The sequence below is a fragment of the Papilio machaon genome, chromosome 27, assembly GCF_912999745.1.
Source record: "Papilio machaon chromosome 27, ilPapMach1.1, whole genome shotgun sequence".
Taxonomy (NCBI): Eukaryota; Metazoa; Arthropoda; class Insecta; order Lepidoptera; family Papilionidae; genus Papilio; species Papilio machaon.
Window position 1 is genome coordinate 2523659 of NC_060012.1, and position 14892 is coordinate 2538550.

General features: G+C 34.4%; 1 protein-coding gene across 14 annotated transcripts in view; it reads right to left on the reverse strand.

Annotated features, from left to right (window-relative positions):
• LOC106707973 (ryanodine receptor) overlaps positions 1 to 14892 on the reverse strand; it is a 90859-nt gene that overhangs the window by 52529 nt on the left and 23438 nt on the right. For 8 of the 14 annotated variants that reach the window (XM_045684802.1, XM_045684800.1, XM_045684799.1 and 5 more), the window contains 16 exons: positions 9703 to 9780; positions 8987 to 9117; positions 8313 to 8403; positions 7779 to 7928; positions 6544 to 6697; positions 6100 to 6227; positions 5910 to 5990; positions 4988 to 5087; positions 3284 to 3401; positions 3056 to 3136; positions 2578 to 2690; positions 2148 to 2259; positions 1733 to 1869; positions 1187 to 1315; positions 710 to 824; positions 197 to 332 (listed from right to left, as the gene is read on the reverse strand). In XM_045684802.1, the coding sequence (XP_045540758.1) occupies positions 197 to 332; positions 710 to 824; positions 1187 to 1315; positions 1733 to 1869; positions 2148 to 2259; positions 2578 to 2690; positions 3056 to 3136; positions 3284 to 3401; positions 4988 to 5087; positions 5910 to 5990; positions 6100 to 6227; positions 6544 to 6697; positions 7779 to 7928; positions 8313 to 8403; positions 8987 to 9117; positions 9703 to 9780 (1854 nt within the window). Of the gene's footprint in view, positions 1 to 196; positions 333 to 709; positions 825 to 1186; positions 1316 to 1732; positions 1870 to 2147; positions 2260 to 2577; positions 2691 to 3055; positions 3137 to 3283; positions 3402 to 4987; positions 5088 to 5524; positions 5625 to 5909; positions 5991 to 6099; positions 6228 to 6543; positions 6698 to 7778; positions 7929 to 8312; positions 8404 to 8986; positions 9118 to 9702; positions 9781 to 14892 lie in introns of all 14 variants that reach the window. The other 6 variants (XM_045684805.1, XM_045684803.1, XM_045684795.1 and 3 more) reach the window with 2 other exon arrangements.

Genomic DNA, 14892 nt, shown 5'->3' on the forward strand with positions numbered 1-14892 from the left:
GGGAAACATAAACATTAACAAAAAATAGATACCTCAAAGACAACTAATGGAAGTAAATTTGAATACAAGATGGGAAAACTTTATTGGATAAAATAAAATAAATAAGATGACCGAAGAAATACCTACTAAAAGGAAAAAAACCTGGTGCTAATCTAATGGGAAGAAACAAACATATTATGAAATTAATCCAATTTACCTGAGATATTCTAATTTGTGGATTAGGTCGTCTGCCTCTGTCTGGAGACACTTCAGTATCGCTGAACGGATCTGGTGTTTTGGACTTGCGAGATTTGGCTCTTTCTCCACTCTCACCTCGTTTGCTTCTAAAGAACCTAATATAAAATACCAACTAATTATTATCCGCTACTAACAATTTAAAATAGAATAATACTAGACATATTACAGAGGTGTCAAACTGAATTTTAGAGGGCAATATATTAAATTTTGAATTCGTATGTGGTCCAGATTGAAAGTAAAAAAAATGAATTGAATTATTATAACATTTTATTTATTAAATTAGAATCGAATGAAGTCTAAAAGCTATAAAAAACATGATTCTTCTTTCTGTGACACATTGCGATCGCGGGCCTTATCTTTGACATGACTGACCTATTGCATAAAATATCTTATGAATTTTCGAAAAATCTAGAAAAAACTTATTCTAGATGATATCTTTCAATAAACAGTGGTAATTAAGATGAATTCATACTTGAATGGTGACCGTCCTCTTTTATCTTTCTTGTCATCTTGAACATTGTTTACTCCGAGTTCATATTTGGCCATCTCAGCTTCACTAGTAGACCGGTGCATGCCGTTGGCTTGTCCTGTAAACGTTGCAACTGTTAATTGCTAGGGTAATATACCCAGTTATTGAATTTTTTTTATTAGTTTAGAATTTGATTCCTTGTTAAGAGATTTTTCGATACGATTCATCAAATTACCCAATTAATTTAAACCAATTTAGTATTTATAAATTTGTTAGTGACAACACATTTTCTTGTAGTAATAAAAAATGAATGACGGTTAGTTAAATATTATAAAATATATATTAATTAGGTTTTAAATAAACTAGATTGTTATTTGTTATATAAACAAAAGAGACACAAAGTCGAAAGATAGTTGAAAGACAGATAGAAGGAGATTTTTGTTTTGATGAAAATGACAGCAAATTTGGTCAATAAAAAACCTGGTTGCAAATTATAATTCTGAATAGTGACGCCTCGTGTTATTGATCCCTTTCTAGGAGGTCTTGAAGGTTGTCGCTTCACTTTGGAACTTGTAGGCATTTCTTCTTGATTCTCATCGTAGTGTAGACCTTTGGGTACGGGGTAACAAAAAAAGGTGTCAAAAAAGCATGGGTAAAAAATTCGGTAATAGTATTGGTTATTTATGAGGAACGAAATGCAAATAAAAAAATAAAAACATTTAACAAATAACTTTAGTATGTAACGTTATGTACAAACGATTTAATTTATTTACATTTTGGAGTACATTTCAGATATTCCTATTACTGTCTATTTTACCCTAATAATAGTTTTATGTTTTCAAATTCCTAAAGTTCCACAGGTTATATTTTTGGAGTGTTATGGTTTATTAAATTAAAAAATATTTACTAATTAAACTTTTAAAATTGGGTTTTAAGTACATTCAGGGTAAAGGACTGTTTTATTTTCCGCATACGACGATGATGGGACGTTTAGACCCCATGTCGCATTCAAAGTGTTAAACTTACCTTTAATATCGTTCATAGTGAACCCGCTCCTCATGATCTGGTCGATGTGTGCCGGCATCTGAGCCTCCGTCGCCTCTTTCATTAAGATCTGCTGTCGTTCCTTAATCTCTACCCAACGACGAGCTTTTTCGTTCTCACTGTGTAAAGATAAACACGAAATACAAGTTATTGGGTGCTTTGTTACTTCCTAATTAAATAGATACGTTCAACATGAAATTTGACACAGTTAAGTGCAAAAAGGTATTTTTAATTAAAAATATAAAATCCTTAGTTATGAATTATGTTTGTTTTTCGACCAATGGGCGGCATATAAGTAAAATAAATTATATATTAATAGACTTCTCGTGTAAAGTTGTAGTTTTAAATAGAAGTTTTTTCAATTAAACAAAGAAAAAAAAACTCGATAAAAACTAACTCGATAAATTCCATTTGGCATATAACAGGTAGTGACAATCGGAGAAATTCCCAATTCGCTTTTTCCATAGTCTCGAAAGTGTTGTGAGATATTTTCAAACATGGAGGCGTGTCTGAAATAACATAAATATTTTTACAATGAAATTTTATAATAATAATATAATAATATTAAACTTGAGATAATAAATGTAATGTAACATTTTAATGTAATGTAATATTTTAATGAAATGTAACATTTTAATCCTTATTAATATTATAAAGAGAAAAGATTTGTTTGTTTGAATTGAATAAGCTCGGAAACTACTTAACTAATTTGAAAAATTCTTTCATGTTGTGAAGCAACACTATTCCTATGTGTCGAAATCGCACAAAAAGACAAAACTTTCTTGTATATTTTCAACTATTTATTTAATTATAAACATTAAATTTACCTGAACCAGCTGGTATCCTCGTTACATCAATCTTTGTGTCCAACATTTCGTCTGTATTCTCGAAAATGGGCTGATCCTTCGTATACCAGTGTGTTACGTCACGTTTCATATTGCTGTAAAATATATAACATATTTACAGTGTGTTTTTACTGACAAAACTGTATAAAAACTTATTAGGAGAAGATGACGTGGAAACCAAAGTTTAATCTTTTCAGACAATGTATAATGAAAAATGTGTTAATACAAAATTGTTCTGATGATGTGCATTTATCTTACTAATATTATAAATGCGAATGTTTAGATGGATGGATGTTTGTTTAAAGGTATCTCAAGAACGCATCAACGGATCTGGATGAAATTTGGCATGGATATAGAACATAGTCTGAAAGAATACATAGGCTAATGATTAATTTTTTTTAATTCCTCGCGGACAGAATCGCGGGCAAGAGTTAGTTAAGATATAAAATTATTAACTTACACACAAAACGGTTCATATCCCTCTTGCAATCCGCATGTTGTAAAATATTTCAATGTGTTCACATCTTGGCCGTATGTTAATCTGAAAACGTACCAATTCATTACAAATATAAATCATCAATACAAACTAAGTTCTACACTTGAACCTAGGACCTCGTGATCAGATGTCCTTAATCATTAGGCTATTGTCGTATATAGAGAAAAAATTAAATAAAGTAGGGTGCTCTACCTGGCTTTCTGCCCAACCCCCAGGGTACAAGCAGGTACGAAGTTGTCACCTTGCACATCCGCGAATGTAGTTTCTCCTCCCAAAGCGTCCATTAATAACTCTCCATTTAGAGAGAAACCTAACACATATGAAATGATTAATGTAACTATGTACTTAAATAAAAAAAAAAATATTATTAAAAGCGCTTAATTTGTTCTACTAATTCTTCGAATGTTTTACTCCAGAATTCTAACTGACATTTGTATTCAGACATGTATGTATAGATGACTAAATAAAGACTAAATTATGTAAAAATACACTGCAATCAAAACTAGACAAACAGTATTAAAAAATTATTTTGTACAAAAAACATTAAGAATCTATAAACATAAAATTGTTCCAAGATGAAGTAATTTAAAACAGTGAATTAAAACATTATGCATTAATGCTGTTATAAAACATTTAAGCATCAAACTACAAATACAGGGTGACGTAGACAAAGAACGTAAAGTAATTGGTTTATATTAAGCCAGTACAGTAGGACAGTCGAACTCTCAAAATGAGCGCTAACATTTAACTCGCATAATTTAACTGCCGCTAGTCAGACATAGTCCATGCGAGTCCAGCGCTACAGTCTTACGGTACTGGCATACTGTAAATCAGTTATTGATGTATTTGCACATTTTGTTGAACTTAACATAAGTGTCTATACAATTTTTTTAGAACTAGCAGTTGCCCACGACTTCACGTCGTTTGTATAGGCAGATATACAACAATGTTAAACATGAATTTTCGTTTTAAGCAATGCATATAGATAATGTGTACGAAATATTATTTTGATGTTACATACACACTCCAATTTTTTTAATAGTTTAGGTTAAAATTCTATCCAGAAAGTAGTCTAGCAATTAGTAGTTAATAGTTTGAAGTCAAACACAATTATTTCTAATGGTTATTATATTTTTAATATAAAACAAAATGTGCAAATATTAGTCGCGTATTCATTTAATATTTTACAATTAAATAATCAAGTGTTAGTTACTACAGAAATCAATATAATTTAATTTATACCAATTCCTTGGGGAACTTTTTACTCTCTTATATCTTTTACTTAACTAAAATCTTGATATAAAACCACAAACAAAACTGTGACATTCTATTGTCTCTCAATGACACTAAAAATAACTAATTTAAATATTTAATGTATGGAAAAAAACTTTATCTAATGTGAAAATTTAAAGCCAAGCGATGTGGTGATCGTATTAGGTACAAAGCATATATTCCAACAGTGATTTATTCTGGCAAAATAGTAATGCATAAAATTTTGAAGCTACGCGTGAAAACTTTAATGGCAGGAACATCAAAACAAACAAAAACAATAAAAATTTGATATATTTTCTTTAATGACAAATCTTTTTAATGAGAATTCTCTTTGTATTCTAAATTTAATTGGGGTTTTCTATTTTTTAACACATTAAAATAATATCATTATAATCATGAAAAAAGCATTGAAAGAATTTCCATTATAAAATGGATATTTCTTGTATTCTAATAAAAAAAAAACGAATATCAAATTGTTTTTTTATAACATTTTCGATAGAGTCTGCGTTAGTGATAAAACTAATAAAAGTAAATGATAAACTGTAGGTTTTATAATTTAATGATATTTCTGCCAATTAACGATTATAAAGCTCGCTATATAATCCAGATCATTGTTGTATTTACTTATTGTCTTGTCAATGAGATCAAGGAATACTCCCACTACGTCACCAACCGCCCATTGCTTGCCGAACGACTCTGTGCTACTGCAGAACACTTTCTCTTCCTTTAAATTAATTAGAAAATATAATTTATTCACAATAAATAATTAACAATGATTTCATTCGTAGTGATAATTGAATACGGCGACTAAACTGGAAATGGAAATTTGGGATTATTAATATTTTAATGGAAAAATACACAATCAATATTTTAATGGTAAACGTTTCCATTAAATTTATTTAAATTACTTTTATTACATAATATCGAGTCAATTAACAATAAAATTTTCAATCATGTATATTTTTCCATGTAGATGAAAATAACAATAACAACAACAATAACAACCTGGAAAAAGAACGAGACATACATTTGATTATGGAAAAGAAAGGATCAAATATTTTTGTTACCACAGGTAAACAACGAATACATTCAAGACAATTATTGGAATGATTCTAGTGTTATATAGAAACACTAGAAGGTCCCCTAGCGGTGGTAACTCACTAATAGTCTGATCGGATACGTCTAAGAAGCAGCCGACAATGTCACCGATTTTCAGCTGCTGACCGAAAGTGTCACTCGAGGCTCCGTGTACTTTTAGCGACTGCCATCATAATTATAATTTTACTATTTATAATTTGAAATAAATTTAATTTGATTTTAATTATAATATACTCGTGTACAATAACAATCTAGGGTCAGATGACGACACAAGAGACGTTCAACGGTTCTATAGTTTCGTTGGAGAAATTGATCTTTTGTTATTGGACACGAGTAGTATTTAAAAGAAAATCTGCATAAACTAACAAATATCAGTAATAAAGTTTGAATTTGGTCATAAAATATAATTTTTATTTACTATAATTAAATTTATATTAAATCAACTTACATTGTATCCATCAAAGGCCCAGGAGTTTTCATCTTGGCCGAGCATCATACCGGGCGCCATGTCAGCGTGGGCCCAGCCCACCTGCAATGTACGGATTGAATTTTAGTATATTATCCGAATCTATTTTATTAAAAACAACACTTTTGCAACATAATTTTCTTAGTTTTAAACAATGATGAAATGTACTAACCCTCATTGGACCCGCTGTTAGTATTTCGAATTCGAAATACCATTTTCCGGAACTAACGGCGTAGTTCTTCTCGGCTCTGTATGTCCGGAAGTCTGCCTGTTTCTGTTTTGATGCCTCCGCGAGAAGTGCTGCAAAAGGGTACATAATTTTTAATTTAATTAGTTTTTCTTGCCCACTTCCTATATTCAGATGAAACGGAAAAGTTTTTACTTATATCAAAAATTACTTTAGCGTTTACTAATTGCGATTGTAAAAATTAAATTTTTAATGTCCGCTCTGTGACTTATTTATTTGAATCTCGTTGACTAAAGATAGACAACGCATCTGCATATGAAGATGTTTATGGGCAACTATCATTTCGCTATTCGGGCGAATTCAAATGGAAAGGTGCTTGTTAGTTTGCTACTTTAATCTCTTCGTGATATAGCCAGATGTTAATTTTACCTTCATGCTGTTCTCCAGTTGGTGGATCTAGATTGTATCCATACACGAGTAGTGTGCGAACTGTTTCAGATGCGGTGTCTCTGTTCGCCTTCTTGATGGCATCATCTACTTTTGGATATGGCACCAGATGAGGCGAGCGATGCATGTCGGGGTCCTGTTAGATTATTGCAATATATGTATTTAACAATATAAATAATTACTAATAGTTTTTTTTTTGAGTAAGAACTACTAGCTTTAGGTCTCGTTTATATTCCTGATTGGTATTTCAGGTCATGAAAACCATTAAAAAATTGAAATAAAATGCCATTGTCAGTTTTTCCTTTCTATTATTATAGCTAACTTACATACATTTAATTATATAAATAACAATAAATAGATAAATATATTATCCAAGTAGATAGTATAGCAAATATACAAAATATAATAAATATAGCAGAAACTCGATAATCCGGACCTCAATTTAACTGACTACTGGCATTACTCAGCTCGCACTCCGCAGTATCACTGTGACACGCGTTTATTGTTTAGTATATTGTAAAATCTTAACAAACATTGAGTTTTCGGTGATAATGTACGTATTGTTTGAAACAAACAATATAAATTATGTACTACATATGTACAAAACGTTATTTTCTTCAGATTATATTAGATTAGATTATCCGAATGCCTAAGAACAACAGTTTGGTTGATCGAGTTTCTACTGTAAACAAAATATGTACTTATAGTTGTTTCTTCTCAGATGTAGTAGATTTAGACTCGACATGCTGTGACCCTCACACCTAGCAACATAACAACATACTAAGTGTGAGAGTCACAGCTGACGAATCTAATGAAATAGGACGTCTTCTTTAATCTAAACACATAATATATCTAGAAATAAAAATACAACATTAGAACAGAAATAAATATTATATTTATAGATAAATAAAACATATAATTAATATTAAAAGTAAAACATGTATTAAAGTCAAAGTAGTCAAACAGTTTAACTTAAGGAGAAAGTGGTAAGATTGAATGTGGCGATCCAGCTACAATGGATCGAAGAAAGTATGGATGGATTGTTTAAAAGATACGTAAGAAAGGAATGAATTCTGATAGAGATGTATGGAAGTGTACATACAGTGTAGATCTTAACAGATGATCTTAGAAGGCATGATGAATCGTCTTCCTTTACAGTAGACCCTAACAAGTTTATTCTTAACATATTAGTCAATACAATGTTTAGTGTCGTGTACCTCATTAAGTCCGTAAGTCCATGCCTGCTGTATGCGCTCGCGCGCCCACAGATTGTGTGTGTTCTCAGCCAGCTGGTCCACCAGCTCGTCCATCTTCGGTGTCAGGGTGACAGCACTCAGGTCCAGTGGTGCTGGCTTGTAACCGTTCGACTGCAAATATATTATATACTTATCAGCCGTACGAGAACTCCGTCTTATTCAAACGCAAAAGATACGTTACTGCGCCGCTACAATACAAAAAAAATACAACGGACTCGCAATTGAATGGCAGAAAGAATGTATTTTAACCTAATTTGGACAATAAAATAGAAATTTCGACAAATAGTACAGCTATATTCATTTTTTGCTACCTCATCAGACTGGCGCAAAACGTAGAGCCCGTTTATTGCAGCTAAAATAATGTAAACCATTCAAAGATGTATCATCACTTTCAGATAAATTGAATAGTCGCTAAAGTTCTTTAATTTAGTTTTAACTGTGGGATTTCACAGCCTTTATTATATCAAAATATATAATATCCATAAATGTTTGTACCTGCATAAAGGGTTCGTTGGGAAGACGCACGTTGCGAATGCGCGCCGGCGGCTTGTCCAAGCTGATGTAATATCCAAGTGCCAAGATAGTCCTGATAAACAATTAATTCTGACTTTTTGGTATTTGCAAACGAATCTTTAGAATTGCTTATTCCTCTACCGGAGAAATGAAATTTTTATCCTCTTTTGGAAAGTTTACCAAACGTCATGTACAATCATATACCTACTATAGTCAAATTCATTGGAAATGAGAAATTATAATAACCAATTCAACATTTCGATAGCTCCTACGTATAAGGGCCGAAGTAACAAATTGATGATTTTTACTTTTTACAATAAAAGCTTTCTCTTAGTTTAGTTAACAACTTGCACTAAACAAAATACTTTACAGGTGTAAATGTGTTTTTTTTTGCTGAACTGAAGAGGCCTGTGTGGCCTCTTTTCTATCCTGTAAAGTTGTCAATTTGCACATTGGCCTTAGTCGTAGGAGCCATAGATTTATAAATCAGTAACCGAACAGACAGAAAAATATGTGGAAGTCAAACCACACTAAACTAGTGTGGTTGACTATGGCCTAATCATCTCTAACATAGGCTTCGATCCCCTCAAAGGGGAGGTATAGTGAGATGATGATAATGATGATGATGATGATGATGAAATATACTGATTGTTTACTTAAGTGTCTGAACTGCAAGTTGTATGTCGTATCTCTTCTCAGCGGGCGGCAGGCGCTCGAAGGGCACGAGACAGGGATGTACCTTGTGCAGGTCATCTCGCTGCTCGCCGTACATCCAGCCCGCCTCGATCTTATAACAATATACAATATTGTAAAGCCTATTTCTTAATACAATAGTTATTTATGTATGGATCACAACCTACAGGTCTGTTAGTCAGAAATGGCTAAGAGGAGATAGCTAGACACAATGGGCTAAGTCTTTTAAAGATGGAGAAGAGCCAGTTTTTGTTAGTTAAACTGGAGCCTAACCAAATATTCAATACTCTGTGCTAAGATACGTGAAATTACAGTCGAACCTTGATATGTGAGAGTCCAAAGCAGTGATATTTATCTCCTTTATCTAGGTTCGACTGTATTAGGAAGTTTCGCAACAAAAGACTCTCAATTTTGGTTCATAAAATGATCAAAGTAAGAACCACAAATTAAATATTACTAACATTATAAATGCGGATAGATGGATGTTTGTTATAAAATATCTACGGAACGGCTTAACGGATGTTGATGAAATTTGTCACAGATGTAGAACATAGTCTGGAAGAACACATAGGCTACTAATTAAATCTTTTTTAATCCTGCGCGGACGGAGACACGGGCGACAGCTAGTAAAACTGTAAATTTAAAAAAAATCTTTTAAACATTAAGATATCAAGCTCACCTTATTCATTGCCCACATTTCGTGTATATTTTCTGCAAGTTTGTCACGTATTTGCTCGATGTATGATGGAAGTGTGATCTGAAAATACAATCATACTAATATTATGTGTTCCGTTCGATGTCCGAAGTCCTTTATGAGAGTACATCGCTTCATTCCTTCCGGTGCGCCCCAACTCACGTCACGTGACAGCTCCGCCAGCGCCACTGCCGACACCAGCGCCTCTAGCGGACCTAACCTGCAACTCCAAAACCCGGGAGCACGCCACCAAGCCACCACCTTGTCATTGTTGCGTCGTTTTTCAAACCGAACGGTCGTCCCTAGGTTTTCAAATAAATAGTTCTTTTAAAAAGTTCTTTATTACAAAGTTATAAGTTAAAAAAATTTGAAGAAATGCGTCACGTGATATTAGAATAGTCTACAAGAAAACTTCGACGGTCGTGAGTATAACAGCGTTAACAGCCGGCTGTTGAACCCTCTAGCTGGCCCAGCCACTTAGGGTATTCAACTTGGCGACTTTCATCACCCTACGGGGAAAGTCGTCGTTGCCGAATGCTGCAGAACAAATGGACGAAACGAGTAAGTTCTGATGGAGCCTCGAGACGTTTGTGCGGTTCGAAGACCCAAATGCAGCTCGAGCATTAACGATAGCGATGCTCGAACCTTGCGTGAGCTGCGGCTTCAGCTTCGCTATCTCCATACTAAAGATCATGGAGGAAATGGAAATTTTATATCGTTATCGATGTCGTTTTACATACTTATGTTGACGTTACACATTACGGAACGCTAGTTCATTGACCTATTTGAAATACTTCGATAATACTTCCATTATTTTTATGTTGCGTACGTGTTAATTTGTACATTATGAGATTACTGAAGCGTATTGTAACAATCAGGAAATCGTTGGGACGTGTCAAACTCCGTACGAATTGCCGAATTTGAAGCCAACTACCTCGCAAATAGTTCGATATTATAGAATAGTTAGTTAAATAAATGTCATTACAAGTAAAAAAGTTCACTGTTCTCTTGGTTTTTACAGTATAATCTTAATCGAAAAGGTTAGTGTTTCTTTTGTTCAAACCGAAAAAGTATACACCGTCTTAGCAAATAATAAAAAGAAAATTACAAGGTACATGTGTAATAATCGTCTATAACGAAATTTGCAATTAACCAAGATCGTTAACATGTCATTTGTTTTTTAAATATATTCTACGTGTCATATGTTTCCAAGATGTTAATTTATTGAAATACATTTATTTCAAATGGATAATCCTACCGTACTGGACGAATTTTAGTACGTCGATTACACTCAACCTTAAGTGCTACGATATACGAAGCTGTAGAATAGTGTGTCAAGATACCTTTTTGGCAGTGCTCACCACGACACGCCCTCTTAGGTTCGCTACACATTCTTGTCAGTGTAGCTGTTTAAACTCGTACCGCGTACGTGCTGTTCGTATTGTTAAATAGATTTCTGTCTAATGATTTATACGCCTGATACAGAGGCATAGTAATAACTTTAGCAAAGTGCGGTCAAATTATTAACCTTCGTAAATAAGTTATTTGTACGTCTATGCCATGCAATGAGTCGCCACCCGGTTTAGTGTTGCTAAGAATAGCTGCATGAAAATTCCTTTAATGGCTGTCATTGGACCCCCCTTTTAGAAGTTATTATTCTAAATCGTACCAAGTGTACTCAAAACAGTCGCGAATATTGACATTATCGAAAAAGAAAGAGGGGGAGGGGCAATAAATAGGATTAGGATAAAACAAGGTGACTATAGGTTATTTGTGGTGGCTGTCTGGCGCAATCTCACCATGTAGAATCCAGAGTTTTAATAACAACCATAGTTAATTACCTTTTATTTATAATCACCTTTAATAGATTTTTTACTAGTATTTACCCACGACTCCGTCCACGCGGAATAAGAAATAGAAAACTGGGTAAAAATTATCCTATGTCCGTTTCCTGGTTCTAAGCCCACCAATTTTCAGTCAAATCGATTCAGCCTTTCTTGAGTTATAAATAGTGTAACTAACACGACTTTCCTTTATATATATAGATTTTTCTTTGTACTAGAAGTGATACAATCATATCAACTAGTTTTAGAACACATTTGTGTAAGAATTTAATAAAAAAAAAAAAATAAAAAAATAAAGATGGAACGATAGTCATGCCATTGTAGCTCCAATTTTATAAGTACCCGCTATTACCCGTACACTCAGTAGCAGAGAACAACAGACAAAGCAAACATTATCTTAATACTATGTTGTCAATTAATCGAGTTGCAACCTTTAGTTTTATTTTGATACGAAATAGTTTGTGGTACTAAGTATTCGGGTTCCTTACAGATATGCTCGATATCTACAAATTTATTGTCGCCTATCGATGGCTCAATATTTTCATGGCGCTGAGGTCGCGCAGACTGCACACTTCGGCTTTTAAGGTGAATATTTTAAGATCACGTTGTAATGAACTTGTACTGTGCATTGCGGTTGTATATGGGTGACATACGTTTGTCATTGAAGCTTGACCTTCGTTTCTGCTAATCCATTACGTCACATATGTTAGCGGATGACGTGTCTGCAGTTGCACCGATACTGTGTACATCTGTAAATTTTGCCGGTCGTCCGTTTTCGCAACCACGGTTTATGTCAACTAAAATACCTGAACGACTTCTTGATTGTGAATAAACGCAGAGTTTTACGTAACGTACGCGTATCGCTGCTTAAGCGCAAGCTCAAGCGCTTTTACACGTAAAACAAGTCAAGACTTCCAAAATGTTTGCCCGGGAAAAGATGAGATGGGATCGCTTAGCATTTGGCAATTGACCTCTTGAGCTGGCCCTGCCTCTTAGGATGTTCAATTCTGCGACTTTCATCACCCCACGGGGAAAGTTGCATTGCCAATAACTGTAGCGCGACAGACGCTTGTTTTTCCTTAAAGAAAGCATGGAAACTCATACTGCTTCCTCAAACTGGGACAGTATCCAATCCCAGACAGTAGTATTCGCAACGTTTCGGCGATTGAAAAGCTTACTTCAGGCACTAGTCAAGCACCTCGAAGCTCCTACTGCTCCCTTAAGCTAGGACAGTATGACTGTAAGGTGTCTTAGATTGACAAGCGTACTTCTGGCACGAGTGAACTGCTTTAGATATTGTTCTGCTCCCCCAAACTGGGACAGTATTACGTTATGTATACCTTCAGAGATTGACAAGTGTAATTGCACTGGTGAACGACCTGATAGCACGTATTGCTCCCTCAAACAGGACAGTACAATTGTAGAGCCTTCAGGATTGACAAAGTATTTTCCGGTTCTAGCAAAAAGTTTTAGACATCGTACTTGTCCCTCAAAGTTGGATAGTACTTCACGGCTCCTCACCGCTCACCAGACCAATAAGGCTCCGCAGGGCATGTTAAGCTTAACAACAGCAAAGCTGATGCGGTAATAACGGTTCGCTACTTAACAAATTTTAATACAGCCGACTTATTACACTCGAATAGATGTTGTCGCGACTCTTTCAATAGATTTTGGAATACGACTTCGTCAGGAAAAGTTTTGCTTTCCCTGCTGCCATTTATACCATACGTTAACACACACTTGACAGTGACGGAAAAATTTATATGTTGTGGCACTCCTCTGAATAGAAACCTTTCAAGCATCCGAAGAAGAAAAGATTTTCGATGGTTTGCCCTCTGGGTCAGTTTCACCGACACACTGTCATGAGCCAACCTAGCCCCTAGAAGGGCTGTAACGCTTGATAAATTCATAGATTGAACGTCGCTTTATTTTGTGATATGATCTCAGTACATATAAGGAAACATACATTTATAGGTGTTCTTATATTGATAAGATGTTTTCATTGCTTTTTAGCCGTTTCATTACCTAAAATAAGCTAACTGAAAGTGGAATGTCCTAAATCGCTTATCTTGAAATTAATTTTTTGTTCATAATACAAATTATGCTAAGTACCGACAATCTTGTAATTCCCCGTCTAACAGTTTGAATGTAGTTAGTTAATTCTACTCTTTGAACAGATAATCAAAACGGGGATATAAGTCAAATCAGTTGACTTTTAAACATTGCAAAATCTTATTTTGTTCTCTCTTTTCTTTTTGTCATGTTAAGTCGTACGTAACTAAAATTTCACGTATTAGCTTTACGCATGGCTACGTGTTCCTTAGAAAATAACGATTTTACTTCTATCACTGTTCGAGTAAGTTATTCTTTTCTCAGATAATATATTATTATAAAGACTGATTCAGCACCACTTATCTTGCTAAATATGTCGAAAGAGCTTTACAGCTTCACATGTTTATCTTGATGTAAGTTAAATTGCATCTGATAGTACTTTGACGTTTTCTGTTTATTTATGTAATGAAAATACGCAACTGCATAACGGAAATTCGATGCCACGAAAATCTGCATAGAATTTCAAAGATAGCGTGAAGTCAACCAAGCCGAACTGGGCCAAGCGGTTGACTGTGGCCTAGTCGTCCCTAGTTTACGGTGGACTCCGAGCCCGAGAATGACGATGATGCCACGAAAAGGCTAAGCATATGTGTACTACATAGCCGAGCAAAACTGGAGCAATCGCTTTTTCAATTACTTGTATCAGGATATTCTTTTTTCCGGGTTAGTAATACAAATCATCCGAATCGATAAAATTGCGATTAGTGATCAAAATACCTCTAACGATCTTTTTAACGAAAAATTAAGTGTTTTTATCACATTGTTGCGTTCTTATTTCACAAGCCACCAGAAGATAACAAACAGATCTCTCATAAAGGACTTCGGACATCGAACGGAACACATAATAATGAAATTTTACCTGTTAATAAAATTTGTATTATGTTTCCTGAGATGTCCGAAGTCCAGACAAGGGCTTTCTGGTGGTTATTCCACCAAAATAATTCGGTTATGAGTCGAACAATGACAAGGTGGTGGCTTGGTGGCGTGCTCCCGGGTTTTGGAGTTGCAGGTTAGGTCCGCTAGAGGCGCTGGTGTCGGCAGTGGCGCTGGCGGAGCTGTCACGTGACGTGAGTTGGGGCGCACCGGAAGGAATGAAGCGATGTACTCTCATAAAGGACTTCGGACATCTCAGGAAACATAATACAAATTTTATTAACAGGTAAAATTTCATTATTATAAATGCGAATGTTTGGATGGATGGATGGATGTTTGAAGGTAT